Raw genomic sequence first — 15513 nt, forward strand, 5'->3', positions numbered from 1 at the left:
ACCCACTCGCCCTCCCTGCGCCTTCTCCCCTCCACCGCCCCCCGCCCGCCTCCCCCGCACAGATCCCCGTCGCGGCCACATCTCCCCACATCTCCCCACATCTCCCCACATCTCCCCACCTCTCCCCATCCCCCCCCACCTCTCCCCCGCACAGATCCCCGTCTCTACCACATCTCCCCACATCTCCCCACCTCTCCCCATACCCCCTACCTCTCCCCCGCACAGATCCCCGTCTCCGCGGTCAACATCGGGCCCATCCACAAGAAGGACGTCATCAAGGCGTCCATCATGCACGAGTTCAAGCCCGAGTACGCCACCATCCTCGCCTTCGACGTGCCGCTCACAAAGGAGGGCGAGCTGCAGGCCAAGGAGTCGCAGGTCAAGGTCTTCACCGCCGAGATCATCTACCACCTGTTCGACCAGTTCACAAAGTACATGGCGGACGTGCGGCTCGAGCAGCAGGCAAAGGCGGCGACCACCGCCGTCTACCCCGCCATCTGCAAGGTCTCGTCGCCCGACCTAGCACACTTCCTCGACACTTCCTCGACACTTCCTCGACACTTCCTCGACACTTCCTCGACACTTCCTAGGTCTCGTCGCCCGACCACGTCTGGTGCCGCGGCGGGGGAGGGGACCCGATCTTGCTGGGGCTGGCGGTGCAGGAGGGGACCCTCAAGAAGGGCACGCCGCTCTGCGTCGAGCGGCGCGGGCAAAAGGACCCCGAGACGGGGCTGCAGGCCTGCAAGACACCGGGCCACCAGAGAGCACGAACGGCCCCCTACGCCTGCGCCAGCGCACTCCTCTTTTTTGGGCGGGTAGGCCTACCTCGACATCGGGCGCGTCGTCTCGATGGAGCCCGAGAAGGGGAAGCAGGTGGACGTCCTCAAGGCGGGCAAGTCTGCCGCGGTCAAGATCGACGCCGTCACGTCGATCCAGTACGGCCGGCAGTTCGACCACACCTACCCGCTGTACGCGCGCGTGACGCGCCGCTCCATCGACGCGATCAAGGAGCTCTTCAAGGAGGGCGGAAGAGCTGGTGTGAACGGCGTCTCTTCACACTCACTGCTGTGAACAGGAGTTCTTCAAGGAGGACCTCTCCAAGGACGACTGGGCGCTGCTTCTCAAGCTCAAGAAGCAGTACGGCGTCATCTGAGCGGCGCGGCTCGTGCCTTGTGGCACAGTGCAGAGAGCCACCGGAGTCCAGCCGGACACCGGAGCTGCGTCTCTGGAGCCGAGCGATCAGCGAACGCGTTGATCTTTTAAACAGGGTGGTGGACAGTGCTACGGCTTTAATTTTTTTCAATTTTCATTCAGCCTATGGCCGACTGCACGCTAAAGGCTACACGCTCGCACACCACTTGCTGAGTGGCTCTCCCAGGCGCTCAGCCCACGGCGGAGGCACGCCAGGCCCCGGGGAGTCGGCCGTCACTCGCCTGAGCGCCTAAGCGGCCTAAGCGGGGGTGCTTAGGGTGCTTAGGCGCTTAGGTGGCCCTTGCGAGCGTGGCGGCGTGGTGATATCGTAACACAAGTGACTCCGACACTCATGATGCTCCTGCTAGTGTCATCGCTCGAAGAGCAGCCTCACCACGTCCACTGTCTACCACTGGCCCTGCCCCTGGTCGGCGCAAACTGCCGCAGCATCAGCCTCGTCACACGCCTCCGCCAGCGCCGTGATCCTTATTCAGTCCCTGTACTCTTGTATCGCTGCCGCGACCGTGTCCGCACCTGCATGGTCCAGCAAGTCGCCGTGAAAAACCAAGCGACAGAATGGAAGCCACTATCGTCGGGACCTGCCGAACCTGCCAGAGACGAGGTACTCTAAGCGCTCGTCGTCTTCAACGACAGAGTTCCTCAGCCACCGCAGTCATCTGGCTCGGATCGCAGTAACGCACGCCGAGCACCTCTTCAATCTCCAGCAAGTCTGCGCCCATGGACCCGGCAACCTTGTCGCTGGCGAGTGGTGGCAGATGACCGACATCCCACAGCACCAGCAGCAAAAGCGGGCGGGCCGACCCCGCGGCCATCGCCGCCGCCGCCGCCTCTTCCTCCGACGCCGCCCCCTCCGCCGTCGCCGTCACCTTGGGCTGCATCACCCGCGCCGCGTCGCGCACCGGCTCAGCTCATTCAAAGGCGCCTCGAGTTGCAGGCCAGCGGCACTGGCGTTGTAGTGGTCGGGCTGCCCAACGTCGGCGCGGGAGGGAGGGGGCAAAGCCGTTATGGAGAGCGCGAGAGCGAGCGCCAAGAGGGCCCAGGTTCTGAGCAGCAGCCGGCCCGGTCATGCGGCCACTTGCCGACGTGCGTCCAGCTTCCCGAAGTTTGCTCTCCGACGCGTGCCGAGCGAAACCTTTTCCTTCGAAGCTCAGCGTCGTAGCCGGGCGAGCGGAATAGGGCGGCCCTAGAGAGCACCTTGAGGCCGTTCAATAGAGCCCGTGTTATAGTCGAGAGTCGCTCGCCGGCCGGCGCAGTGCTGCTCTGACCGCTCCGCCGGGCCCCCTCCGGGCCGCCGCCGCGGAGACGTGCACATAGGCAAGTTGGTATTTTCACATATGAACTTGAAAATAACATTGGCTAATCTAATCCTACTCATCACAACTCGCCACACCCCCACACTATAGGGTCATTGTGTAGCCCTGCTTAGAAGGAAAAGGTTTACTGCCGAAGGTCCGTATGTGCGGCGGCTTACCGTGTAGTCGGCCCTATGTGTGCTATGAGCTGTGTGTGTGTGTGTGTGTGGTCACCCCTCGAGGCCCACCCCAGGCCCAGCCTCGGGAGCTGCCGCGAAGGATACACCACCGCACACATGTCACGTGTCTGTACATTAGGAGTTAACGGCCGGTTTTGGGCCACGGCGACGAGCACTGGTACTCCAACTGCTGCCGGCCAAGAAGGCTGGACAAGGTGAGCACCCACGCTCACTCCGCATTTAGAGGTACACGACCACCTTTCGCGCGGCGTTCGTAGCGTTTTGCAGAGCGGGCACTGGGCGATGCGAGGCGCGCACTGCTTGCACACCGAGACGTGACAGGTCAGCACGGCTCAAACATCTTGGGCCGGTCCATGCAGACGCACAGCAGAGCTGCTCATCAGCGGCCATGACGAGCTCCGGGTGCGCAAGAGCTCAACCTCCACGCGCCCCTTCTCCTCCTCAGCCGCCTCCTCGAGCCGCGCCTTATCCTCGCGCGCCTTGGCGAGCTTCGCCTCTGCAATCTTCTTCCTGGCCGCGCCTTTGCCGCGCCGTTGCCTCCGTCTCCTTCTTTGCACGCTTGAGCTCGGCCTGGCTCTCGGCCGCCTGCTTTGCGATCACCTCAATCTGCGCGCGCGCGTGACCGAGCCGCTCTCTCTTTCATGTTTCAGCAGCGGTCGGATTCATGCTTCCACTGGGTCACTTGTTTGGCGGGTTGCGCCAGAATTTCTAGCGCGGCTGAGAGTGTGACTTTCGTGAAGTCAAAGGCGCTCTGCGAGTGAATCAACTCCAGAGGCACGTCTGGCTCCTTGCTGAAGCATCCCTCCACAAAGTGCTGAAATCCGGCAGCTAGGTTGGTCGATTTCATCTCCTGCAGTACGGCCTCGCGCGGGTACGACTTATTGCTTTGAGCAGTCACCCAGTCCTTGCTCTTCTCGATCGCCCCGCGGGCCAAGATTCTCTCCTTCATTTGCGAGATCGACGCCACCAAACCGATCGCACGGACAGGGAGAGGGAAATTGACAATGGCCCGCACTCTTCGCAGAATCTCGGGTCGCCTGCAAAAGTCGTATAGGTTCACGTGGAAGACGCACGCCACCGGAAGCTGGCGTGCATTCCCTTCCGCGCGGCATTTGCCCACATAGTTGCCCACCTTCAAGACGAGTGCGCGGTCCGTCTCATGGATCTCGCACCATCTTCGAAAACCCATTTGTCTGAGCACCCATTTGTCCGATGACGAGTTTGAGCACCATCCCCAAGCCCCCATTTGTCCAACACCAAACAGGAGCAGCGCGTGCGTGCTGTTGAAGCGCTGCTCAGCATAGGTGGACTTGCCCACGGAGCTGTAGCCGAAAACCACGTTCAGTGTGATACTTCCGGACTTTAGGCTTCTGGCGCGGGGCATGGTAGCCATCGAGTTGGAGTGTGTGTCGGCACTCGATCTTGGTGGCGGTATCTGCTCCTCCCCAAACGCTGCATGGAGCAGGAGCACCAGCATCGCGGCAGTGGCGGTTCGGCGTGGCGCTCCAGGCAGTGGTGTGGCCTGAGGACAATCTCGACACCCACCGCGCATCTGGCTTGCTGGCCAGCGCCCCGACGCCTCCACAAGGCGCCCGGCGTTTGCGTATGCTCCGCGGCGGGCGCTGTGAGACGACAAAATCGAGATTCTGCGAGATCGCAAGGGATTCGACGTTATTTTTGTGGCGTGCTCGTGTGTTCTAAGCATGTAAGAGGAAAAAGGCCGTCTGGAAACGCGCCATAAAAACGGTCTATGCACGCGCTCCGCCCTCGGCCGCTGCCGCCACCGGGAGCGGCGACGGCGAGCGGAGCACGGACGAGACACACACACACACGATCGGGTAGCGAGCTCTGGGGGGGCGCGGGGGCCCCCGGAGGCACCGTGCGCCGCGCCGCAGTGCGGAAACGGGGCTCCGGCTCTATGAGTCTCTATGAGCACCGATTTCCCGATCTAACCCGGTCTAACAGAGGGCAGATTTGGAGAGATCTCGAGGAGTACATACAGGTAGACCCTTCAACCATCAGAAACCTCCGACCTGATCGGTCGTACTGACCGCCGACAGATCACTCCAGACAGCAGACAGGCCGACGTCTGCACGCGGCCGGCCGGGCGAGAGGCTTGATACGATCCGACCCTGCGACCCTGACGCTGCTGCTCTAGCTATCAGACATGCACTGCTGACTGCTGCCACAATGTGCGACCTGTGCTTGCCCACTAGGCGGCCTTCCCGGTCAGTGGTGAGGCGCAGTTCAGAGCTGTCGATGGCGCGATGCCGCACTGGTCCCACATTGGTGACACGAGACCGCCAAGTTTGCCGGTCCAAGAGAGAGGCACCGGCGCTGTCCTGAGAAGGTGCGTGGTCCCTCTTGACTGCCCATGCGCGCGAGGCTGTGTAGGCATAGCCTCGAGAGTGCCAGCAGCCAATCCGAGGCAGTTTGTGACGCGCATTGCGTCAGAAGCGTGCACGCAGCTGGAAGCGTGGAAGGACACCTTCCTACTGGCCGTACCGTGTTGAACGGCGATCATCAGCAGCGTGTCACCAGCTCTGTTGGCCGCGTTTACGTCGGCCGCGTCGCTGCTGAGCCACGCCCGCAGCACTCCCACGTTGCCGTTCGCCGCCGCCCTCACGGAATCCCCTCACGACGTTCGGCGGCGCCTTCACGATGCGCGGCATTGCCGAGAGGGGGGGGGGGGGGGGGCGCCCGTGTTTCCGTTCCTCTTTGCGGGCTCTGTTTGCTGCCTCTGCTTGAAATGACGTCCGCAAAAAAAGATATCTTGACGCCGAGTCCACCGTGGAGGCACAAAAGGCACAGTCCGAACACATCTGCCGGGCGCCCGGCCAGCCACAGTCAGCAGCGTATACGGCCTGTGGCGTATCTCCCCAATGGCGGAGCAATTGTGGCACACCGTTTTCGAGGACAGCAAGATTGGGCAGCAGCCGCAGCGCGTGATCGGCGAGCTGCTCGCGGCGGCGTTCCAGGAGGTGCTGCCATCGATTGAGTCGGTGCCACCGATAAGGTTCAACACGACGGCTTGCGACGCCGCGGGCGGGAAGCTGCAGACCCAACAGTGGCGCTTGCTGGAGTTGTCACTCGAGAATCTGCAGCACGCAACCATCTTTGGAGGAGACGGCAGCGGCCAGTTTGGAGTGTGCCGGCCACGCGCGCCCAGACAAGGAATCAGAGCACAGCTGGCGTTCTTGGAGGCGCATCCCGAACGTAAGGTTTGTGTGATGCTGCCAATCACGGTGCCACTGCTTCGCAAGGTGGCAACCATACTCGTCTTTGACTACCTGCTGTGGAACTACAATCGATTCCGCAACTACAAGGCTAAGCGGCCACCCATCTTGCATTACACCCGGAACACCTTTGTGCGGCGGAGCAGCACCGGCGCTCCTCTCTCTCTCGCCACCTTCTCGCCGGCCAGCATCGCCTCGCCTAGCGCGCCGTTCGCCTTCATTGGTGCGTAGACTCTATATAATCTCGGGTTATCTCGCGTCATCTCGGGTCTCGGGTACTCTCACCCGGCACGGCCCCCGTCCCTCTCGTAGACAACGAGTTTGGGACGCACGCGAAACTTGGCGCGGTCCGAATCCTGAACGCGTCTCGCTCGGACCACCGGCACGACGTTTGCAAGGCATTTCCGAGCTACGTAGACTACGCGAGTTTCAGGACCTACGTGAAAAGGAGCGCGGGCTATGCAATCACGGCCGACGCTGCGATTGGCTGCCCGCTTGCACCCGCCCTCGTCGCTGACTTGAATCGTTACGGCAGTGGCGCAGCCTTTGCAGACGCGGTGCTGAGCGCGAAGCGTCTCGCGCGCTCCGCCTGCGTGCAACGCCTGTGGAGGCGCACGTTCAGCTCACCGGGCTGCCCCAATCTGCGCGGCTACCTTGCAGCCCGCTACGATACGCTCGTGGTGGGCTTGCGGGCATGGGGCTGTGCGGCTGTGGTGCTCTAGATATGTGATAGAATATGTATGTATCTAAGGAGAGGATTCACAACTTTGGAGGGGGGAGCCGCTTTGAAAAGGCTTTGTCCGTGGAGACGGCATCAGAAAAGTCGCTTGGAATTTCCGCCACTTTAGAAAAGAGGCGTGGCAACGGAGAACGGTTTACGGGGCGACTTTAAAGTTGGGCGACTAAATTTAGGTAGGCGCGACAGCGATGGTCGTCTACCGTGCCAAGCGCAAGGGTGGGCCGGGCTCGACCGGACGTCCTATCACCGCCCGCCTCCTATAGCCGTAACATGCCTCGGCTTGTCTGGTGAACTCTCGAGCGAGAACACACACAACACGTGTGTGTGGGCGTTGGGGGCACACACACGCGCTAGACTGTGCGGGTACGGACGGATTCTACTAAAGCGGCACTAGCTGGTCGCACCAGCCGCTAGCGCGCAGGCGGTGCCAGACAGGCTCCGCCGCCCACGGCTGCTTGAGCGTCTTCTTCGCGTGCACAACCAGCTCGTGCGCCTCTGCCGAGGAGTGGAGAAGTACTGCAGCAGCGCGAGAGCATACTCGCGCAGGGCGGCCTCCTCGACCAGGACAGCAACCCCAAACATCGGGCCGGTCCTCTCGAGCAGCTTGAAGCCGATCCGGTCGCGCATCATGGTCACGACGTAGAAAAAGGATGGCGGGAGACGTTGGCGTTGCGCATGAAAGGCCCGAACAAACCGCTCGGGGATGTTGTCGAGGGGATCCCACGTCCAACCATCGACATCGTCGCCTTCCCAGGCGATCAGAAGCTCGATCCCCCCAGCTCTCTGCCGCCACGAGATGACCTTCTCGACGTTGTAGCTCTCTGGCAGCACGGCCGTTTTCGGCCCCGCCCGGACCTGCGGCGGTTTTGGTTGGATTCCGTGAGATACCGATTTTTCTGTCACTGAATAATTGGCATAGTGCTTGCCATGAGGGTGTTGAGGGTTGGGGGGGCGGTGGTATGCGCCACATAAATCGGGAAGTACCATCCTGTGCGCCGCAAAGGCCGATCGCGCCCGACGGGGTGGGGCGGCTCACCGCACACGCATAGTTGCGAGGCCGAGCCCGCCGGGCGCGTAGAGCCGAGTGGCCGGGGGGGAGGCGGACCAGGGAAACCGCGCGCGGCAGTGCGAGGTGACATGTACATGTGGCGCGGGCACGGCGGGGGAGACGGCGCTGTGCTAGGGGGGCGCGGAGCGCACATGGCACATTGTAGCGCAGAACAGGGATTCGAAAAGGCGGCCTGATGAGTGGGAAAAGTGGAACAAGCTCCAGTCGCACCGTGCCCGTCTCCTACCCGACGGTGGCACTCTTCCACGTCTCGCTCACGCTGAGAAAAATTCTGAAACTAGAACACCCAACATACGCACGGTTCCGCCAAAAGAGTGGCAAGTGCCGCGCGCGCCCTCTCTCCGTTCGCGCTCTCTCGAGCGCACACATGGACATGCAAGATGCATGCCTGCCCCACCACACCATTATACAGTACACGGGGCTCGCGTTGAGATGCACACATTTGCGGCGCGGCGGCGCTTTGCCCGCTTCGCGGCGCGCGCTCCTGCCCCCTCCGCCCGCCCGCCGCCTCACAGCTGCTTGACCATCGGCTGTGAGCTTCCAAACGGGTCCCTCACCAGCGACCACTGCTCGGGCAGCAGCGCCGGCCGCGCCCCCTCGTCACCGCGCCGCCCCTTGCGCCCGCGGCGAGCAAGCGGCGCGCCGGACGGCGGGGCGGCCTCGGCGTACCCCCGCCTGCGCCAGAAGCCGACCGTGTCGTGGCCCGCGAGCACGACGACAGTGCGCACGCCGAGCTGCTCCGCGAGCCATGCCTCGGCGGCGCCCAGCAGCGCCGCGCCGATGCCGCGGCCAGCGTGGCTGCTCGCGACGGCGAGGAGCTGCACCTGTGCTCGCGGGTGCAGCTGTGAAGAGACGCCGTGCACAGTGGCGAGACAGCGAGGCGCCGCGCGCCTCGCAGAAGGAGGCGGCGGCGTGCGGGATGAGGGTGAGCGCCCCGACGATCGACTCCTTCCCTTCGAGGCGAGCGACAGCGGTGCGGGCGCCGTGGCCGTGCACGAGCAAGTGCAGAAAGTCGGCGCCGCGCCGCTTGCGCTGCGGGCTGAGCCCGGGGTGGGCCGGCGAGCAGGGAACGTCGGGAGGGAGGTCGACGTTGCACTCCGGCAGCCTGCGCCGGTAGAGCCGGAGCGCGTGCGCCTGCGAGATCATCACTCGAGGTGAGGGGAGGTGAGGGGAGGGGAGGTGAGGGGGGGTGAGGGGGGGTGAGGGGAGGTTAGGGGAGAGGAGGCGAGAGGAGGCGAGAGGAGGCGAGAGGAGGCGAGAGGAGGCGAGAGGAGGCGAGAGGAGGCGAGAGGAGCCGTGATGGAGCCGAGGTGAGCCGAGATGAGCCGAGGTGAGCCGAGATGCGCCTCTGCGGGCGAGAAGCTGCCAAAGGCGGCGGGCGGAGGCTGCAGCTCGAGGGTCACACCGGAGGAGGAGAGGTCGGGGCCGGCGGCGGAGGCGGCGAGGGGGACTGCCGCCGCCGTGGCGGCGGGCGGGGCGGGAGGGGCGACGGTGTACTCGACCGAGCGGCGGGTGGGGCGATGCCGCGAGCTGCCCGGAGGCGGCGGGGTGGGCTGCGGCGGCGGGGAGGAGGAAGCGGCAGCGGAAGCGGCGGCGGCGGCGGCGTCGGCGGCGGTGGAGGAAGTGGAGGCGGCGGCGGAGGCGGAGGCGGAGGAGCGAGAGACGCGCGAGCTGAGCCGCGGCGCCGTGGCGGCGGCGCGAGCGCGCGTGGTCCGCTTGATCGGCGAGAGGGGCTTGGCCTGCGACGGCGGTGGCGGCTTGGGCGACGCGCCCGCGTTGCGCAGCTCAGCGAGGGCGGCGCGGCGCGAGGTCGAAAAGGAGGCGCCGAATGGGCCCTCGCCGGCGGAGGGACTGCTAGCCGCCGCCTCCTTTCGGGCGGGCGGCGGCGCGGCGCTGGCCCAAGACGGCGCGTTGCAGCCTGCCCATCCGTCGCCATCCCCGAAGCGGGCGGGTGGGGGCCCGCGTGTGGGTCGGACCTGGCTTGCCCGCCGCCCCGACCGACTCCCCCTCGGGCCGCCCGCTGCGGCGGCGCTGGCGGCAGCAGACGCGCTGGCGGCAGCAGACGCGCTGGCGGCAGCAGACGCGCTGGCGGCAGCAGACGCGCTGGCGGCAGCAGACGCGCTGGCGGCAGCAGACGCGCTGGCGGCAGCAGACGCGCTGGCGGCCGCTGCCAGTGCGGCGGGGGCCGCTGCCGCGCGGCTGGCGGAAGCTGCTGCGGGCGGCTCGGTGGCCGTTTGCCGGCGAGCTGCCGCCTCGTCGCGCCGCCAAGAGGGCGGCAGGACAGAGGCGGACGAGGACGGCGGGGCGGACAAGGCGGCGGCGGTGGAGGGACGGTGGGCGAGGGCGGGCGCGTCGGCGACGGCCGGGCGGCCGGAGGTGATGGTGGCGAGGAGCCACTGCTCATCCGCCTATGTGGGGTGTCGCGGCCGTGTCGTGGACGTGTCCCGCGCCGGTGGAGGCGAGAGACGGCCGCCTCGGCAAGGCGGGCGCGCGGCTGATTGCGGTGCACCTGCGGGAAGGCTCCGAGCGACGCTTCGGAGGAGGGCCCCGAGACTGGCGTGGCCGGCTTGGGAGGGGGCGCGGGAGGGAGGAGAGGGGCGGAGGCCGAGGCCGAGGGAGTGGAGAAGAGAGTCGGGGAGGGAGAGAGATGGAGGGGAGGCGGGAGGGAGAGGGCATATACCTCGACGGCGCCCGCGTCGGAGATGGGGCGTCCGTACTGGACGCGCGCACCCGCCTCGCAGCAGAGGGAGCACAGGTCGGCATGCGGCATCACCGTCGCGCCTCGCAGCGTCACGGTGAGCCCCGCAAGCGCGCGGCCGCCTCCGCTCAGCCGTGAGAGTTGCGCGCCCGGGACGTGCGGGAGCATCCCCTCCTCGAAGGGGGCGGGGTCGACGGCGACGCCGCGATTCCGCGCGCACGCGGCGACGTACTCCTCGCCGACGATCCAGTGCCCCCGCGCGAGCGCCCGCAGCAGCTTGAGCGTTCGCCGCACGGGACGGCCGCCCGCGACGGTGACGGGCTCTCCGCGGACGAGCGTGGCGCGGACGCGGTCGTGGATGTGGGCGAAGCAGCGCTGCGTTGCCTCGTCGTCGACGCCGGTGAGGGAGAAAGACATCGGAGGGGAGAGGGAGATCGGCGAAGCGGCGGAGCGGCTGTTGACCGCTTGTCTCAAGAGCGGGAAGGAAAAAGAATTCCGCGGTTGACTGTTTTTTCTCTCTTATTCCTAGAGAGTCGCTGGAATTCAGCAGAGCCGGATGCCAGCCAGGATCGAGACTCGCCTGTCGCCGGACGGCGAGTGGCGCAAGAGCGGCGTTCTCGCCGGCGGCAGCGTCGTCGTCGGCCGAGCGCAGTTTGATGGTGCGCCGGACGCAAAGAGCATCTCGCGCGAGCACTTTGATCTCAGGCTCTCTGCCGATGCGTCGCAATCTGAAAAGAATACCTCCCCCGGTATTTATACCGGTAGGGAGGCGTGTGCCGAATACAAAGTGGAGTCCCGCCTCCGCCCGCCCGCCCGCAATAAGTGCAGATGTCCTTTTCAGCCTGCCGAGAGCTTCCTGGCCCGCGCGCGCGCTCCGCCTGCCGCAATCTGAAAAAGAATTTTTCCACCCCACCCTCGCACCCTTGGGAAGGAAAAAGAATTTAAACAAAAGAACTCTCTCTCACAGCAGACAGGCTCGACAGGTGCGAACTGGCGCGTGAAAAAGAATTTTACGCACAGCTTCCTAGGGGAAACCCAAACCACACCCCTCTCCTTAAAATCCCTGTGTGGTGGCGGCGTGCCGTTCTCCCATCCCTCCCTTGGGTTGTTGTTTTCTTTCTTTTTTCCAAAGCGCAGAACCAACCCTCGGAGACCCGTGTTATGGCCCTGCAAACGCGCACCCCCTGGGCTAGGGCTCTCTAGCCCGTAACCCGATGCCAATCATCCGGCCCGCTGGGTGCGCTTCTTAGCTCCCCGGCCCTGGATGTGCGGTTGATGACTGCACTCCAAGTGCTCCAAGTGCTCCAAATCGCCTCGCACAACACTGGGCACGGGACTGGCGCGCACTGGCACTAACACAGTACACCACTGGAGCCGCCTAAGCGACTCCCGCGAGGACGGCGAGGCACTTAGCTCCGTGCACTCGACCAGACAGACCGTATGCAATTTCCTGCGGCCAGGTTGCTACTCCGAGACGTCGGATAAGCACCAACGGCCAATGCACGAGGGGGTCGGTGGAGACTTGTTCACACCGGTATGCCTTGCCCTTTTGGTGCTTCTAAGTAGACGGCTATGCTCTTAGTAGACTGTGGATTGTTGTGAGTGAGTATTCTTGATACGAAACCACGACGACACACACCAGTCGACTCGCATCGGTTGCCTCCATGAACGGCGGAGCTATTCTCGCGTCCACACCACACCTGGCTCCAACGTGGACACGCCCATAGCTGGGGACACTACTAGGTCACGCATGGCATCAGAAGTTTTTACACACACACACACACACACACACACACACACACACACACACACACACACACACACACACACACACACACACACACACACACACACACACACACACACACACACTGTGGATTGTTCACAGTCATGTGTGGAATTTCGGCGAACGCCGAAATTCCTATTTCCGCGGCGTCTTTTAGGCCGACGGATTTTATGAGTAAAACAGTGGCTGTCACACCGACAAAAGGTTTTCCTCCAGCTTGTGCCCGCCCGCCTCTCTGCGCACCACTCCAGACACGGACTCTCGCCCTGGCCGCGCGCCGCCCTTTTGCCTCGCGAGATACAGCGCACGTCTGCCGGAGCTCTCCGCCCGACGGTCGCCCGCGCTGACCTTGACCCTGCTGCTCCTGCCTCTGCTCCGCAGGTGTGGGTCGACGGCGCGGAGCAGCGGCCGCCCGCCCGCGTCCCCCGCCCCCGCCCGCCCGCCGCCGCCACGCCGCTGCATGCGCGCCGCCGCCCCGATGGCTGCGGCCACGGCCGGTCGAGCAGTCCCTCGCGCCGCGCCCCCTCGCATCCTGCCTCACCAGCCACCCCCTCACCCTACCACCGCGCCTCATCTGTTGTGCTCAGGCGACGACCCAACTCCTCCGCGGCCTCAGAGTCATGCGATATGTCCTGATCGCCGCACTCGCACTTTTGCCAGTGGCGCTGGGCGACGGGCCGGCATGCGACGACTTCAACGCCCGGCATGCGAGCGGCGAGCGGCCAAACGTTCCACTCCCCGCAACGCCCGACGAGGCTACCAACGATGATGTTTGCCGCGTGGCCAGAATTCTTGGTGGCCTCCCCACGGAGGAGCAGCTCAGGATGGTGCTCGCGGCGCCCGTTGTGCCCGACGTGACGGCGCTCCCGACCAAGACCGAGCGCGGGCCACTGTTTGCACCGTCCAACCCTGCGCCCGGCCCGATGGTGCCCGACGTGGTCGAAGATCCGAACTGGCTCATCGCCACGTCCGGCTTCTGCTCGAGCCTCAACGTCGTCATGAACGAGCGCGACGTCGAGGCGAGCGAGACCGAGGGCGACATGGCCGGGCATTTTGTGGCCGACATCTCCTTCAACTACTACCCGCAAACGGCGGTCAAGTTCACCGACTTTCCGTACCACAAGGCGAACGCCATCGAGGGCGACCAGAACGAGGCGGACGCGCTAGTGTCGCCCGCGTGGGACCACAAGAATATCGCGCTGCTCGAGCCGACGTCCACGTGCAGCGCCGACGAGCAGACCAGTCAGGCGTGGGGCATCTCCGTCTTCAAGGTGGAGGAGCACCGCGCCTGCAGCGAGAATGAGACGGCATGGGAGGGCCACCCGTGCGTGCACTACACCGGCTACGTCTCGGCGGAGACATCCAACTTTGTCAACGTGAACGAGGCTCGGTTCCCCTGCCAGCTGTTCATTGACTCCAGTACTTCGTGGAATAGTGGTTCGTGCTGCGGGCCGGACGACCAGACCCAGACAATTACCTATGAGGAGCGCAGCCGGGCGGCGTTTGCACACCCGGGGCTGCTGCCGGCCATTCACCACGACACCACACGCCTGCACGGGCCGTGCACTGGAGCCTGTGCCAGTTGCAAATGGTATTCGCCTGGCGGGTGCTGCAGCACTTACATCGGAGATTACGTGCAGTGCGCCGAGGGCGAGTACTGCATGCGTGGCGCACGAAACACCTGCATCAAGCTTGCGGACGCCAAACAGCGGCTTCAGATGCGCGTGACCAAGCGACTCGGCAAGCACGGCTATGCTGCCGCCCGTGTCTCGCTCATCTCAATCGCCGGCACGGAAACGCAAGGCTTCTCCTACGCGAGGCCCTTCGCGGACGCCAAACTGGAGAGGGCATTTGCCTTCGGTTTCGAAGGTTGACGCAAACGCGCGGGGCGTCGGAACTCGCTGCTCGCATCGGGCTCGCGCCGCAGCCATTTCGTCGTCTGAGCTGAGTAAACTTTGTAGGAGCGAGCATCCGGCCACGTCTATTGGCGCGGGCAGGAGCAGCTGCATCGCGTTCCGCTGGTGCACCAAGCACGACCACGAGGCGAGCACTTAGGTCTTTTTTAGCATGAGGTAAGGTAAGGTAAGGTAAACTTCTCCACACACACGAGGTGGTGGGGCAAGGGGGGGCAACCCTCGCGTCTCTACGTCTAACGACAGGAGCCCCACGGCATTCAAAGTGCAAGGCCCGTTGCGCGTGGGTGAGCGGTGTGTGTGTGTGTGTGTGTGTGTGTGTCTCACGTCACTGCATCCTCTGCCGGTTCCTCCCGTCGCCTCTTCTTTGTTCGAATGTTTTTCAATCCATCCTTCACGAAGCCCTCCCATGTAGCCAGCGTTCTTGGCGAATGTCTCGAAATGGCCAGCAGGCGCTGTCTGCTCGCGGCCTGTGCGGGCCGCTCGTCCTCCTCGCCCTTCTTTCGTCCTCCCGTCCCTCCCCTCCACCATGGCCTCCTCGGCACTTCTTTCTCCATCCGCCTCGCCCTGCCTTTTCGTATCGTGCCGTTCGCCTTCCAACTTTTAGCATGAGCGGCTAAGCGGTCTCGAGGGCAGCGCCCCGCCGCGCCCATCCCTGGCATTGACGATTGAGGTGTATGCTGCCATGTCCTCCTGTGTCAGCCTATGTGTGGCCTGACAGCCTTCCCCAGGCGGTGGGGCCACCACCCAGCCCGAGCGCACAGCACATTGACATTCAAAACCGGACCCGACACCGAGCGAGACGTACCCGCACCAACCGCTTCTTATGTATTCATTTACGGACCCTGCGGGACGCGGCCTCACGTGTCCGCGCGCGTCGTAACCAAGCCGTTTACCCCGACGTCACTCGGCCACTCTCTCACCCGCCGCCTCCTCGGCCGCCTCTCCCGGCGGCGGCGGCGGCGTGACCAGGCAGGGCTGGTCCCACGGGATGATGAGCAGGTCCTCGTCGGTGCCGTGCGACCTGCGCGCCGCGTCGAGGTCCTCCGCGGGCACGAGGGCCCGCTCCTGCGGGCGTGGGGAGACGGGGGCGGGAGTTTTTTCTTTTCTTTTTTCCTGGGGTGAGGGGAGAGACCCTGCGCGCCGGAAGGGGAGACGGGCAGGCACGCTCTGAGGGGGGTCCCAGGTCTTTGAAGGGGGGGGGGGGGGGCAGGGCTGAGGGGGGTCCCAGGTCTGGCAAGGTCTGAGGGGGGTCCCAGGCCTTTGAGCGGACGGACGGACGGAGGGGGGGGTGAGGGCGGCGTCCACACGGCTGCATGCCGGGGGGCGAGGGGCAGGCCTCTAGAGTAAGTCAATCGTACAGATAGC

At 64.7% G+C, this 15513-nt stretch overlaps 7 protein-coding genes across 7 annotated transcripts in view; 3 read left to right on the top strand and 4 right to left on the bottom strand.

Moving 5' to 3' along the window:
* EMIHUDRAFT_66324 (hypothetical protein) overlaps positions 1–1071 on the top strand; it is a gene marked incomplete at both ends in the record, with an annotated part of 4343 nt that extends 3272 nt beyond the window's left edge. Inside the window, 3 exons of the mRNA XM_005768053.1 lie at positions 226–504; positions 591–695; positions 820–1071. Of these exons, the coding sequence (XP_005768110.1) occupies positions 226–504; positions 591–695; positions 820–1071 (636 nt within the window). The remainder of the gene's footprint in view (positions 1–225; positions 505–590; positions 696–819) is intronic.
* A 526-nt stretch (positions 1072–1597) lies between these two features.
* On the bottom strand, positions 1598–2587 carry EMIHUDRAFT_211253 (hypothetical protein; the record flags this gene model as incomplete). Its single annotated transcript, XM_005768054.1, has 5 exons — positions 1598–1676; positions 1800–1850; positions 2112–2255; positions 2345–2395; positions 2523–2587. 5 exons carry the CDS (start codon positions 2585–2587, stop codon positions 1598–1600), a joined length of 390 nt encoding a protein of 129 aa, XP_005768111.1.
* A 2999-nt stretch (positions 2588–5586) lies between these two features.
* EMIHUDRAFT_211255 (hypothetical protein) lies at positions 5587–6662 on the top strand (the record flags this gene model as incomplete). The annotated part of the gene is made up of 3 exons (XM_005768055.1): positions 5587–5850; positions 5926–6163; positions 6253–6662. 3 exons carry the CDS (start codon positions 5587–5589, stop codon positions 6660–6662), a joined length of 912 nt encoding a protein of 303 aa, XP_005768112.1.
* Positions 6663–7058: 396 nt separating this feature from the next.
* Positions 7059–7888, bottom strand: EMIHUDRAFT_211256 (hypothetical protein; the record flags this gene model as incomplete). Its single annotated transcript, XM_005768056.1, has 3 exons — positions 7059–7172; positions 7241–7600; positions 7880–7888. 3 exons carry the CDS (start codon positions 7886–7888, stop codon positions 7059–7061), a joined length of 483 nt encoding a protein of 160 aa, XP_005768113.1.
* Positions 7889–8257: 369 nt separating this feature from the next.
* EMIHUDRAFT_211257 (hypothetical protein) lies at positions 8258–10863 on the bottom strand (the record flags this gene model as incomplete). Its single annotated transcript, XM_005768057.1, has 4 exons — positions 8258–8546; positions 8623–8882; positions 9413–9583; positions 10429–10863. The coding sequence occupies 4 exons, from the start codon at positions 10861–10863 to the stop codon at positions 8258–8260; spliced, it is 1155 nt and encodes a 384-aa protein (XP_005768114.1).
* Positions 10864–12820: 1957 nt separating this feature from the next.
* On the top strand, positions 12821–14330 carry EMIHUDRAFT_436728 (hypothetical protein). The gene has a single exon (XM_005768058.1). The coding sequence runs from the start codon at positions 12853–12855 to the stop codon at positions 14104–14106; it is 1254 nt and encodes a 417-aa protein (XP_005768115.1). The 5' UTR covers positions 12821–12852; the 3' UTR covers positions 14107–14330.
* A 718-nt stretch (positions 14331–15048) lies between these two features.
* Positions 15049–15513, bottom strand: part of EMIHUDRAFT_211259 (hypothetical protein) — a gene marked incomplete at both ends in the record, with an annotated part of 3069 nt that continues 2604 nt past the window's right edge. The window contains one exon of the mRNA XM_005768059.1: positions 15049–15213. Coding sequence (XP_005768116.1) covers positions 15049–15213 — 165 coding nt within the window. The remainder of the gene's footprint in view (positions 15214–15513) is intronic.

The sequence above is a fragment of the Emiliania huxleyi genome, assembly GCF_000372725.1.
Source record: "Emiliania huxleyi CCMP1516 unplaced genomic scaffold EMIHUscaffold_47, whole genome shotgun sequence".
NCBI classification, from domain to species: Eukaryota; Haptophyta; order Isochrysidales; family Noelaerhabdaceae; genus Emiliania; species Emiliania huxleyi.